The sequence below is a fragment of the Bos indicus genome, chromosome 8 (genome assembly GCF_029378745.1).
Source record: "Bos indicus isolate NIAB-ARS_2022 breed Sahiwal x Tharparkar chromosome 8, NIAB-ARS_B.indTharparkar_mat_pri_1.0, whole genome shotgun sequence".
Taxonomy (NCBI): domain Eukaryota; kingdom Metazoa; phylum Chordata; class Mammalia; order Artiodactyla; family Bovidae; genus Bos; species Bos indicus.
Genome location: NC_091767.1, coordinates 101,828,067 through 101,842,933, shown reverse-complemented (window position 1 = coordinate 101,842,933; position 14,867 = coordinate 101,828,067). Strand labels below are relative to the sequence as shown.

At 39.6% G+C, this 14,867-nt stretch overlaps 1 protein-coding gene across 3 annotated transcripts in view; it reads right to left on the bottom strand.

The window, feature by feature from the left end:
• Window positions 1-14,867, bottom strand: part of KIAA1958 (KIAA1958 ortholog) — a 141,066-nt gene that overhangs the window by 18,479 nt on the left and 107,720 nt on the right. For 2 of the 3 annotated variants that reach the window (XM_070795287.1, XM_070795286.1), the window contains one exon: window positions 12,884-13,056. In XM_070795287.1, coding sequence (XP_070651388.1) covers window positions 12,884-13,056 — 173 coding nt within the window. Of the gene's footprint in view, window positions 1-12,883; window positions 13,057-14,867 lie in introns of those variants that run through there. The other variant, XM_070795284.1, reaches the window with a different exon arrangement.

Below are 14,867 nucleotides of genomic sequence, written 5' to 3'. Positions count from 1 at the left end.
ATTCATATTAATTTGAAAATATAAATAACCTGAACAATTCCCTAGTAAAATATAAGTTACCAAAGTTGGTTCAATAAGAGGTAAAAGATCTGAGTGAAATGATTGCCAAAGATGGATGTCACTCATAAAGAAATGGCATTATGGAGTCAATTCAGCTTTTCTTTTGTATTTAAACAATTTCAGAGCACAGAAAAAAGAAGCGTTCTTCATTTTTTCCCCTAATCCAACTCTGTCAGATATTATATCAAAAAACAAAGTATATGAGTATAAATGTAGTAAGTAAAATACTGGTGATTTCTGTTTTGCAAGGCACAAATGTTAAACAAAATGTATACATGTTAGAACCATGCAAACAAGGACATGGCTCTGGGCTGCTTATGATATCACATCAAATTCAGGACTGCAGGAAAGCAATGGACATTGAGACCAGCAGGGATTATGACAGAATGTAAGGACGATTCAAACGTAATAAATAAGGTAACTAACTTATTCCATATTCTAAGGAAAAGTAATATGAACTTGATAATTACTGAAAAATTATTTGAAAGAATGTGCTACCCCATTTCAAATTTTTAAAAACCCAAACTAGGAACTTCCCCGGTGGCACAGTATATAAAAGAATCTGCCTGCCAATGCCAGGGATCTTGGTTCAAGCCCTGGTTCAGGAAGATTCCACATGTCTGGGAGCAACTAAGCCGGTATGCCACAACTACTGATCCAGTGCTCTCGAGCTGAGAGTCCCAACTACCGAGTCCGAGAGCCATAACTTCCGGAGCCCGCACACCTATAGCCTGCGCTCCGTAACAAGAGAAGCCACCGAAATGAGGAGCCGGAGCACCACGACGGAGCGCAGCCCTGCTCACCGCAACTAGAGAAAGTCTGTGTGCAGCAACGAAGATCTAGTGCAACCAAAAAATAAATTAAAAGAAAAAAAATTCAAACTGAACTCAGATTGGAAGAAAAAATACCCTCTCAGTATGATGAAGACTATTTTACAGACATGAACTATAAAAACTATACCCAAGATGAAGACATTAAAATCTTTTTTCATGAAGTGAGGAATAGGATAAGAATGATGAATATCACTGCTATTACATAACACTGCTCTAAAGATTCTGACCAAGAGACGAAAAAGAAATTACACACACACACACACACACACACACACACACACACACACGTATATATGCATACAGGAAAGCAAAAAGACAAAATATAACCTCTCTGATAATCTAAATGTTGGTCTAGGAAACTCCAAGAGATTCAGTCAAAAAGCCATCAGAAAGAGGAGAGTAGCTGCACATAAAATATAAAAAGCAGTAGCTTTCTCACATACCAGTAAGAGTTAATATAACTTTCAATTACAATGACCCCAAACTCAGCTGGTTTCAGATTTTTATGCTGTCATTTGAAACTCCCTACGTGCAGGTGTTAACCTCTCTTTGTATTAGCTGGGATTCCTGTGGTTACAAGAGAGAGAGACCAGACTTGAACACGCCTAGGCAAAGAGGGCTATCAGAATTGGTGGATTCCAAGGCCTTCAGGATTCCATCTCTCACCTTCTGCTTCTCTGTACAAAGCAGCTTTCTTTATGTAGCCACCTAGCACTCCACAAGGTTTCTATCTCACAGCTTCAAATATTAGCAAAAGGCCAACCCTTATTTTCAGTAGAACAAAAAACATGAAGGGAGGATTTCGACTGGCCCACTCTTGATGCAAACAACTGACGAAAGGGTGGACCACTTACTAGCATTAACGGCTTCTGTGGCAACCACGGGGACTGCAGTACAGCGCTGGTTTCTTACATAAGAGGTTTTGAGCAGAAAATCCCATTACCTTAGTGTCTAAAAATAAAACAAGTAACTTCTGATAGCTTCCTGTTGCCCTTAGGATAAGTTCCAAATCTTTCCCTTATATGCAAGTCTTCACAATCTGCTTCCATACAACAGTAGACTGCTTGCAAAGACGGACACCACGACCTCTCCCCATCCTGTTCCTATCCGTTCAGTTCAGATCAGTTGATCAGTTGTGTCTGACTCTTTGCGACCCCAGGGACTGCAGCACAACCAGGCTTCCCTGTCCATCACCAACTCCTGGAGCTTGCTCAAACTCATGTCCATAGAGTCAGTGATGCCATCCAACCATCTCATCCACTGTTGTCCCCTTCTCTGCCTGTCTTCAATCTTTCCCAGCATCAGGGTCTTTTCCCACGAATCGGCTCTTTGCATCAGGTGGCAAAAGTAGTAGAGCTTCAGCATCAGTTCTTACAATGAATATTCAGGGTTGATTTCCTTTAGGATTGACTGGTTTGATTTCCTTGCAGTCCAAGGAACTCTGAAGAGTCTCCTCCAACACCACAGCTCAAAAGCATCAATTCTTTGGTGCTCAGCTTTCTTTATAGCCCAACCCTACATCCATACATGACTACTGGAAAAAACACAGCTTTGACTAGATGGGCCTTTGTCAGCAAGGTATGTCTCTGCTTTTTAATATGTTGTCTAGGTTGGTCGTAACTTTTTTTCCAAGGAACAAGTGTCTTTTAATTTCACGGCTGCAATCACCATCTGCAGTGATTTTGGAGCCCCCAAAAAATAAAGTCTGACACTGTTTCCACTGTTTCTCCATCTATTTCCCATGAAGTGATGGCACTGGATGCCATGATCTTCGTTTTCTGAATGTTGAGCTTTAAGCCAACTTTTTCACTCTCCACTTTCACCTTCATCAAGAGGCTTTTTAGTTCCTCTTCACTTTCTGCCATAAGGGTGGTATCATCTGCATATCTGAGGTTACTGATATTTCTCCCGGCAATCTTGATTCCAGCCTTGTGCTTCATCCAGCCCGGCATTTCTCATGATGTACTCTGCATATAAGTTAAACAAGTAAGGTGTGAATATACAGACTTGTCGTACTCCTTTCCCAATTTTGAATCAGTCCATTGTTTCATGTCTGGTTCTAACTGTTGCTTCCCAACCTGCATACAGGTTTCTCAGAAGGCAGATCATGTATTCTCATCTCCTTAAGAATTTTCCACAGTTTGTTGTGATCTACACAGTCAAAGGCTTTGGCATAATCAATAAAGCACAAGTAAATTTTTTCTGGAACTCTCTCACTTTTTCTATGATCCAATAGATGTTGGCAATTTGATCTCTGGCTCCTCTGCCTTTTCTAAAACCAGCTTGAACATCTGGAAGTTCTTGGCTCATGTACCACTGAAGCCTGACTTGGAGAATTTTGAGCACTACTTTGCTAGCATGTGAAATGAGTGCAACTGTGCGATAGTTTGAACATTTTGGGGCATTGCCTTTCTTTGGGATTGGAATGAAAACTCATCTTTTCCAGTCCTGTGGCCACAGCTGAGTTTTCAAATTTGCTGGCATATTGATTGCAGCACTTTCACAACAGCATCTTTTAGGATTTGAAATAACTCAGCTGAAATTCCATCACCTCCACTAGCTTTGTTCATAGTGATGCTTCCTAAGGCCCACTTAACTTCACACTCCAGGATGTCTGGCTCTAGGTAAGTGATCACACCATTATGGTTATCTGGGTCATGAAGATCTTTTTTTGTACAGTTCTCCTGATGAGGTCACAAAGAGTCGGACACAACTGAGCAACTGAACTGAACTGACTCTGTATTTGTGCCAACTGACTCTGTGTATTCTTGCCATATCTTCTGCTTCTGTTAGGTCCATACCATTTCTGTCCCTTATTGTGCCCATCTTTGCATGAAATGTTCCCTTGGTATCTCTAATTTTCTTGAAGAGGTTTCTTGTCTTTCCCATTCTATTATTTTCCTCTATTTCCTTGCACTGATCACTGAGGATCTCCTTGCTATTCTTGCTCCTCCTTTCTTTTCTCTGCTTGCTATTCTTTGGAACTCTGCATTCAGATGGATATATTTTTCTTTTCCTTCTTTGACTTTTGCTTCTCTTCTTTTCTCAGCTATTTGTAAGATCTTCTCAGACAACCATTTTGCCATTTCCTTTTCGTGGGGATGGTTTTGATAACTGCCTCCTGTACAATGTTACAAACCTCTGTCCACAGTTCTCCTGGGACTTTGTCTATCAGATCTAATCCCTTCAATCTATTTGTCACTCCCACTGTATAAGGGGTTTGACTTAGGTCATACCTGAACGGTGTAGTGGTTTTCCCAACTTTGTTCAATTTAAGTCTGAATTTTGCATTACGGAGTTCTTGATCTGTTCCAGTCAGCTCCCGGTCTTGTTTTTGCTGTAGAGCTTGTTTTGCTATTGAGCTTCTCCATCTTCAGCTGCAAAGAATATAATCAGTCTGACTTTGGTATTGACCATCTGGTGATGTCCATGTGTAGAGTCGTCTCTTGTGTTGTTGGAAGAGGGTGTTTGCTATGACCAGTGGGTTCTCTTGGCCAGACTCTGTTAGCCTTTGCCCTACTTCATTTTGTATTCCAAGGCTAAACTTGCCCGTTACTTCAGGTATCTCTTGACTTCCTACTTTTGCATTCTAGTCCCCTATGATGAAAAGGACATCTATTTTTTGTGTGATAATTTTCTTTATACTCTGCTTTCCAGCCTCACTGAACTCTGTGCCAGTCATATAAACCACAAGGCTCTTTCATGCTTCCAAGTCTTTGCATATGCTACTTCCTCTATCTAGAAAGCTTTTTTCCCCCACTAATCTTCTCTATTTGGAAAACCTCTATTCCTAATTTCAGATCTAGCTCAAAATAGAAGACTACTCAAGCTTCCCTGAGCAAGTTACTCTCTCAAGTGGGATCTCATGAATCTTTTTAGAACAAATAACTGTGTTTATTTCTTTCTTTTTGGTTGTGCAGGGGCTTCATTCCTGCTCTGGCTTCTCTCTAGTTAGGAGAGAGTGGGGGCTACTCTCTGGTTGCAGTGTGTGGGCCTCATGGCAGTGGCTTCTCTTGCATGGACTGCTGGCTCTAGGGTGTGCTGGCTTTAGTAACTGCAGACACGTGGGCTCACTAGCTGTGGTTCCCAGGCTCCGGAGCACAGTCTCAGTAGTTGTGGCACAAGGGCTTAGTTGCTCCGCAGCATGTGGGATCTTCCAGGATCAGGGATTCAACCCATGTCTCCTGCATTGGCAGGCAGATTCTTTACCACTGAGCCATGAGGGAAGCCCCCCATTTATAGGTCTCTCAAAGTGGACTGAAAGCTTCCTGAAAGCAAGAATGACATCTCATACACAACTGGTTCTTTATGTTGAAGATCCCCACTAGCAGGTCTGAACTGTTATCATTGATACCCCATGCATGGACAAACGTGGGTTAAAGCAAAGAGTTAACCTCAGAGTCAAGAGAATCAAGCTGACTTAGGGTACAGATCATTTCTCTTGATTTATACCACAAGTTTCAAAGAAAAATTACAGCAAAAGCAATTCCTGGAGAAATGTCAAGTCACAAAATTTATATTCTCAGCACACAAGAAACTCTTCATTCTGGCCCATGTTGGCTGCCTCCTTCGTTTTCTCAGATTGAGTTTTGGATGATGGTCATTCCTCCAGGTCTTTAATTTGTTATGAAGACATTGCCAAAAACTATTTCCCTCCATGAGCCACTCTGAATAGATTTACTACATTAAATTCACTATGGATTGCAAACCTGGCTTCCTTGATGTGAAAATGACCAAAGAGAAATAAGAACTTGGTCATGGGGCAGACGATTCTAAATAGGAAAGAACAGTATAAGAAGACTGACTTGCTGATAAATCCCAAAGTTTTGGAACTATGTAGTAATCCTTGGCAATTTAAAGAATTGTAAGACATGTAAAACCAAGAGTTACTTTTGGGGAATGCCTTGAACTTCCTTTTGTGATAATCTTGAACAAGGGATGAAGAAAGTGGAGAAAATGCTCATGAACTATATATGCTCTAATAGGAAAACAAAACAAATCTTCAAGTAACCATTGCTGACAACAAAAATGATTTCACTTTTGTAGCTACCAAATTTCCATTTATTGAGAAAGACAGATACAAACTTCAAGAGACTCTATTTTCTCAGTAAGGCTAAGGAATATATAAATCAATGAGACAGCAACTTTGAGAAAGACGTATTAGTGAGGATTAGATTACATTTATGAAGAAAAAACACTCTGTGGAACACATGTAGTAGACCACAGAGTAATGAAAGAGTGAGACTGGCAGGGTTCATTCTGCTTATTGAGATGAATTGAAGTCTGATCTGATTCCTTGCTTTCCTCCTTAAAAAAATAAAGAAACTAAATTTGAGGTCTGAAGTGAAGTGTTAGCTGCTCAGTCATGTCTGACTCTTTGTGACCTAACGGACTATAAGCCTGCCAGGCTCCTCTGTCCATGGGATTTCCCAGGCAAGACTACTGGAATGGGTAGAAATTTCCTTCTCCAGGGGATCTTCCCAACCCATGGATCAAAGCCAGGTCTCCCACATTGCAGGTGGATTCTATGCTGTCTGTGCCACCAGAGAAGCCAGCTGCCAGACCATGATCAACAGCTGTAACTATCTTGTCTGCTGCTAGCTATATCTATCTTTAGAGACACAACTAGACTCAAAATACCTTGCACTGGGACCAAAAAAGTGAGATTAAAGACTGTAGACCTTGATGCTACAATTCCTTTTAACTGAATACTGCTGATTCTCTAAGAGACTGGCTTTTCTTAAGAATTTATCATTAAAAATATTTAAGTGGCCCATGTGAGACAGAGGACTGAAATACATTTTCTTCTTCATCCACATTCCTCTAGACAACACAGGAGAAACTACCCAGAAGGCACACTCAACTGGACAGGTGAGATATTTTCACCATCTGGGATGTATGTATGTTACCTAAGCTGTGGAGGTTGTGGGGCTGCGGCTCTTTCCACGGGTTCCTGCAAGGAAGTGGAAAGCTTCCCAGTAACAGATAACTGTCTTCATAGCGACTTCACAAAGTCTGGAAGACAAGATCCTCTGGCCTAGAAAACGTTAAGGTTAAGGGCTGAAGAAATGGTGATGAGGGCCTACGAGAATAGATGAGTTTTTATATTTTTATGAATGAAGGTGAATTGTTACATTTACATTGATTTGCTAGGTTATTACAGTAAGATACACATACAATTTACCATCTTAATAATTTACGAGTGTACCATCCAGTGGCACTAAAAGTACATTCGCATCACTGCTTATTTCCAGAATTTTTTAAAAAAGAAACTGTACTCATTAAACAGTAACTCCACATTTCCTCCTCCCGCCACCCCTAGTAATCTCTATTATACTTTTTATCTCTATAAACTTGACTGTTCTACGTGCTTTGCATAAATGGAATAAGACATATTTGCTCTTTTGTGTCTGAGATTTCACATAGTATAACACATTCAAGGTTCATCCACGCTGTAAGCCATGTATCAGTACTTCATTTCTTTTTGTTGACAAATAATATTCCATTGTATGGATATGCCACATTTTGTTTATCCATTTATCTGCTGATGGACATTTGGGTTGTCTGGATTATATTTTGGCTACTGTGAATAATGCTACAACAAACACTTGTGTACTGGTTTTTGCATAAATATATGTTTTAAATTTTCTTGAGTTTATGTCCATGAATGGAATTTCTGGGTGATACAGTAACTCTATGTTTAACTTTTAGGGAACTGCCAGACTTTCCAAAGCAGCTGCATCGTTTTACATTCCCACCAGTACCGTGTAAGAGCATATGAAGGTTCCAATTTCAACACTTGTTATTATCTTTTTCTTTTTCATTCGAATCTTCCTACTGAATGTGAAGTAGAATCTCATGTGGTTTAGACTTGCATTTCCCTGAGGTCTAATGAAGTTGAGCATCTTTTCATGTGCTTTTATCTTCGTCAAAATAACTGCTTAATGTCCTTGTCTGCTAATTCTAAAATCTGTATCAGTTCTGGATTGGTTTTGATTGATTCATTTTTTAAGTGATATATTTTCTTGCTTATTGGCATGTCTGCAAATTCTTGCTTAGTTGTCAGATATTCTGAATTTTATTTCTTGGGGTCTGGATATTTTTATAATCCTATAAATGTCGTTAAGGTTTGCTCTAGGACATAGTTAAATTACTTAGAAACTGTTGGATCCTTTTGGGTCTTGCTTTTTCTTCATTAAAAAATTAAGATGTAATTTCTATATAACATTGTATCAGTTTTGGGTATATAAATAATGTTTTGAAATATATATATATTGCAAAATGATCACCACAATAAATCTCGTCAACAGCCATCACCACATATAGTTTAATTTTTTTCCTTGTATTGAGAACTTTTAAGATTTACTCTCTTAGCAACTTTCAAATACACAATACAGTCTTATTCACTTAGTCAACAAGCTGTAACATTACATCCCCAGGCATTTTGACTACCTTCACCCATTTCAATACCCCTCATTCCCAATGTCTAGCAACCACCAGTCTGCTCTGTGTGCTCTGAGGTTTTTGCTTTTAGATTCCACATAAAAGTGAGATCACATGGTATTTGTCTTTCTCTGTCTGAGTTATTTCACTGAGTTGTTTAACATTAACAACATTCAAACATGTTGTTGCAAATGGCAAGATTTTCTTCCCTTTTATGGCTGAGTAATATTCCACTGTGTATATACACCATATATTCTTCATCCATCTATGGACACTTAGGCTGCTTCTATGTCTTGGCTATTGTAAACAATGTTGCAATGAACAGAGGGGTGTATATATCCTTTTGAATTAATGTTTTCACTTCCTTTGGATAAAGGATTGTATGGTAGTTCCTGTTTTGATAATGGCCATCCCAACAGATGTGAGGTGACAGCTCAGTGTGGTTTTGAGTTGCATTTCCCCTATGATTAGTGATGTCCTACCTTTTCATGTAGCTGGGTCTTGCTTTTAAGATTTGCTGGGTGGGATCACAGCAAAGTTTGTTCCATGGCTAATTCTTCTCCACATGTGATGCAAGACCTCTCTGAATACTCTACCGAGTGAATCCTGAGGTCTCTCCAGTCTGACCGGTGGGGAGAGGCACTATCTCCAGCTCGGTGGAGCCCCAGGTTCTAACACCTTTCATTCTTCAGGTGTTTCGTTTTGCCCTCCTCAGGCAGTTTCCTCACATGCAGATGTTGATCAGTATTCAGCTCAATATTTGAGATGGAATATGTTCAGTTCCCTCAGGTTTTCTTTCTGGGTAACTCCACTTTCATATATTCTGTTATGACAGTTCTAGTCACCTGGGTCTCTCTGGACTCTTAGCTCCATTTCCTCAACTCAGCACGGGTGCTGGGCTCTGCCTGCATGCCCTGTCCCTGCACCACAGCCCCGCAGATTCTCAAGGCAGCACGCTGGGACGCACCTAAGGCTCACCTTGTTTCCCGTCTCTCAGAGATCACGGCCCTGTGTGCGTTACATAGTAACTTGCATATTAGTTGTATCATTTGTCTGCTTTTTGGTTGTTTTTGGCAGGAGAGCAAATCTCCTTCAAGAAATTGGTTGGAAGTGAAAGATTTAGCTAATTTTTCTCCTGGGTCTGGGTTACATGTTCCCATCCCATGAATAGCAACTTCTGATCGGATGCTAGAAACTATGGATTTTACATTATTAAATTCTGGAATTGTTCCATCTTTTCAATGAATGGTGTAATTTCTTTTTAGTTGTTCTCATGTCCCCATCCTCCCTGAGTTCTGATTTCTGTCTCCCCTCAACTCAGCAAGATTGCCAGGCTCAGTCTGGGCTCCCCTCTCTTCCCTGAAGTTTAGAAACTGTCTCCAGGCAGAGAGCCTGAGAGGGGGTGGCACTCGTCTTGGGGATCAAGCCTGTGTTGTCTGCTCTGTTGGAAGACTTATTCCAAACATTTTGCTCAGTTTTCCGGTTGTTACAGAGGGTAATTCTGGGCCCTTCTATTCCCTTATGATCACAAGTGGAAATGATCTGCTGGATCATTTTGATTAGTGTGGTGTTGCTTGTTCATTTTTATAATTCTTTTCATTCTTTCAACAAACATTACATACATGCTTAGCCTATAATCTACTATCTGAAGTTCCTGCTGTCTAAATCTGTTTTCTGTTTCTAATCATTCTCATTCATGGTGGTTTATTTCCTTAAGTGACTCGTGATTTTTTTTTTTTTTTTAATGAGCACATATTTAGTTGATCTTTATTAACCTGTGAAAAATTTGCATCTACATGTTGGATGTTTTCCTTCAAAGATTATTAGCATATGACTCTGCAAGGAGCCAGGGTATGTTATTGACTTAGAACTTCTTTAGACCCTTTCAGGGTCTTCTCAATAAAGGGTTCCTCAGTTTCACTCCTAGTCACTTTCCTTCCTCAAAGGATGCTATTAACATAAGCCCTGAGGGGAGAGCCTGATTTTCATATGTGCTTATCTCACACCACTTCAGTTTCAGCCCTTGGATGACTCCATTCCTTTTTGCAAAGGTCCCTCACAGTATCTAGGGCACCATGCTTCCAGAAGTAGAAACGTGGATCTCCTACTTTATCTTTAGTTGGTACCCTAAACACATCACCCAGACCTAGAGGTATCGCTCGCCTTTGGGCTTCAACTTTGACTTCTATTTGCAACACCTCTGAATCTAGACTTCCGGCTTTAATACTTCCCCCATGTTTGAAATTCATGTTCCCAAATGCTTATTTGACATATCCATCTGGCAGATGTATCTATTATTTAGAAGGCAATGGCACTCCACTCCAGTACTCTTGCCTGGAAAATCCCATGGACGGAGGAGCCTGGTGGGCTGCAGTCCATGGGGTCGCGAGGAGTCGGACACGACTGAGCGACGTCACTTTCACTTTTCACTTTACTGCATTGGAGAAGGAAATGGCAACCCACTCCAGTGTTCTTGTTTGGAGAATCCCAGGGATGGCGGAGCCTGGTGGGCTGCCATCTATGGGGTCGCACAGAGTCGGACACGACTGAAGCAACTTAGCAGCAGCAGCAACATAACCAAATCAAAGTACGTATTTCTCTTCTTTTTTGTTTTAAAAAAATGTTAATTTGATATAATTTTAGACTTACAAGAATAGTAGAGAGAGTCCCCAATGAATCTTCACTGAGCTTCTCCTAATGTTAATATCTTACAGAACAGTTATTGAAACCAGGAAATTAACATTCTTGCAATGCTATTAGCTAAACTTCAGACTTTACACATATTTCCCCATTTTCCAGTAAAATTTTCTTCCTGTACCAATATAATCCCACATTTCATTTAGTTGTCATGTCTCCTTCAGTTCAGTCCAGTCGCTCAGTCATGTCCGACTCTTTGCAACCGCATGGAATGCAGCATGCTTTCGTTTCCTCCGAACTGTGACCATTTCTCTATCTTAATATCTTCTGTGACCTTGATACATCTGGAGAGTACCAGTTAAGCATTTTGTAGAATTTTCCTCAATTTGGATTTGTCTGCTTTTTTTATCATGAGTACACTGAAGTTATTAATTTTTAAGAAAAAAATCCCATACATGCAATGTGTTGTTCTAAGCACATGGGAAATATTAATCTTGATCACTATTAAAGTGGCATCTGCCAGGGTTCTCCTCTGAATAGTTACTATTTCTCTCTAGTACATATTTAAGAGGGTCTTAAGTTGACGCAACACAAAAATCCTGTTTATCTTTAAACTTTCACCACTAATTTTGCCAGTACCAGTGGATCTTGCCTGTAGCAATTATCATTGTGGTGTTCTATGGTGATTTTATACCTCTCTTGTTCTACATTTTAAAAAATTAATTTATTTTAATTGGAGGCTAATTACTTTACAATATTGTGGTGGTTTTTGCCATACACTGACATGAATCAGCCACAGGTTTACACGTGTTCCCCATATCAAACCCCCCTCCCACCTCCCTCCCCATCCGATCCCTCTGGTTTGTCCCAGTGTACCAGCTTTGAGTGTCCTGTTTCATGCATCAAACTTGGACTGGTCATCTATTTCACACATGGTAATATACATGTTTCAATACTATTCTCTCAAATCATTCCACCCTTGCCTTCTCCCACAAAGTCCAAAAGTCTGTTCTTTATATCTGCGTCTCTTTTGCTGTCTCACGTAATGGGTCATCATTACCATCTTTCTAAATTCCATATATATGCGTTAATATACTGTACTGGTGTTTTTCTTTCTGACTTCTGTCTCTATACGTCCTAGAATTTTTCCTTCTATTAACAACTGTCAAACATTTCAAGTTAGAAGAGATTTTAAGAGCTTGTTTTACAACTGGGAAAATTAAGAATCTATCAAATACATTTTTGCTCATCACTTCCAGTTAATTGCTCTAAAATGTTACATTTCTTACATTCTTTCCTGTTAAAAAAAAATTCAGTGTTTCCCTTTCACCTGACCCTTAGGACACTTGCAGATCCTATGGTCAGTGTTCTCCCTGTTACGACAGTCCCTTCCCTGCTGCTCCTGCAGTCATCTTTCAAATAAAATCTCTCCTTATAAAGAAACACAGGAAAAATCTTTAGTGGCCAATATTCATAAGATTTTAGCTTGGCATTTAAGGGTTATGAGAATCCAGCTTTTATAGTTCATTGTTCCCATACGCAAAGCCTCTGCTGCAGGCAGGTGAATATGTCCCTCTGAATTTTACTCTTTCTTACATGATTCATTTAGAAGACTCATGTCTTTATCCAGTTCTCTTGAAACTCTACCTCTTTCTCAAAATACAAAATTAAGTTTAAGTATCAATTCCTTTGTCAGTCTCAACAAAGTGAAATTAATTTACCCATCTGGATTTTTTGGCATTTAAATTCTTCTTTGTACTGTGGATATTTTTCTATTTTAGGGTCTTTTCCAAGTTTCCCCAGACAGAAAGCACCTGTTCCATGTTCCCCACAGTGCTTAGCACCCTGCCTGACACAGGCAAGCTCAGTAAAGCTGGCTGTAAGGAGAAGTAAAGTCAAGAGTTTCTTACCTTGGTGATGTCTGTGTGATCTTTGAGCCCATTGGTCATGCACCAATATCGCCACACATTCAGGGCATACCGCGTGGCTTTGGTCGTGTTTGGGCTTACTGCACTGGTACATAGATCATTCAAGTCATCATTAATATTAAATACAGGAAATTTGTTGAGCTTAGTAGAATAGGCTAGAAAGAAAAACAATAAAAGGCATTAAAATAATTTGCCATTCCCATCTTTGGAGAATTAAATCTTTGGATCATGTTAAATAACAGAAAACTTCTAGGAGACAACCCTTTAAGAAAAGAAAGTTTCTATCAAGTATATCTATATTAGAATATAGTGTGTATATATATATATATATATATATATAATATAGTATATATATATAAAAATATATTTCTAACTTTAAATCATGCAGTATCCTTGGATTTAATCCCCCAAATTTTGCCATATATACTAACTGATGCACTAACGCAGGCATTACAGTAACAGTTGTGGAAAAATGAACAAGGAGAAACAAAGAATGATTCTAAAATTTTCACTGAAAAACATAGCATTTCAACTAGAAAGAAGGGAAAGAAAAGGGAAGACAAGTTATACGTTCTTCCTCTTTACCTTAAGCACGTGTAGAACTGTAATAGTCTCAAAAGTGTTTTGTGTCATTCTGGGCAGCTTCAAATTAAATGGTATTAGCATATTTCTTTATTTCTTTTCACAAACTGACAGACAGAGATTTCAACCCTGAATCTACAACCCATCTGTTAGCTCAGAATCTGAATGGAAGGTCAAGTAGAATATTAGGGAAAGAGAAGGGGTACACCAGACAGGCTCTCATCTGAGAGTGAAAAGACTGTAAATTGTAACTGCTAAATGATTTTAGATGAAGACTCTTCTTTTTCAATGTGTCCACTGGTTGCCAAAGAGACAGCTAAATCTACAACCATTAGCTGGCCTTTCTTCACACTGTGATCTACTAAAGCTGGGCTTAAACTGTTCAAATTGTTGTCTTTCGATAGAAAAAAAAGTCAAGGTAAAAACCACCACAAAGTTAAAACAATGCCAACTTGTACTCTAACCAGTGATTGTGACCCACTTTGGAATGTTTCTGTATTCAAACCAGGCTCAAAAAGGCTGAGAAATAGCAAAACCCATAGCTAACACATTACCAAGGTGATCTGCAAAGTGCTTGTATCTGACTCACCTCGCCTGTCTCTGCTCCCAGTGAGGAACCCAAACCACCAGCCTCCTGTGTTTTCCAGCATCCACCTGTGCCCAAGACGCCACATCACCCCCTCCCCACACACCCTGAGAAATCTCACTCAGGTCTTTGTGCCGATCAAACAGCGTGTTTTTTCAATTCCAATTGCAAACTCGTTTCCCTTACAATCCAACTCCCTTATTCTGGCTTTGGGTATGAGCCCCACATTTGCTTTCTTATTCCTTAGAACTAATAATCTAATTGTGCCTGGAAGATCTCTTCAGTTGGTTTACATGCTCCTCAAGACTGTGTCTTCACCCTTTAAGTTGGCTTTGAATTGCTGAACACACAATCTGCTTTAATAAATGCTTAAAGTAAGACAGAAACAATGCTAGAAATGCTTTCCAAAGCAGCTGAGACATGTAGGCATATTCCTCTCACCACCCTCCTAAACTGACATGTAGCTTCTATTATTTCTGGGACTTGCTTGATATTAATGAAAGAATTCTAGTATAAAATTTACTATTATGTCCAGCACTAATTAAATGCTCACTATAGGCTAAGGGTCATATAAATTATCTGTGTCTCTAAGCAATCCTACTGTTATACCTATTTTACAGGTAAGGAATCTGAACCTCATACACTTAGTAAGTTCATCCATCATTAATCCAGTATTTACTGAAGTACTCTCTCTGTACCAGGCACTGTGCTGTCCCAAGTCATGGAGTTGGAAAATATTACAGCCAACTCCTGGTTTGCTCCTGGGTCCTGCTGACTCCACTCTGGTCACTACAGCAA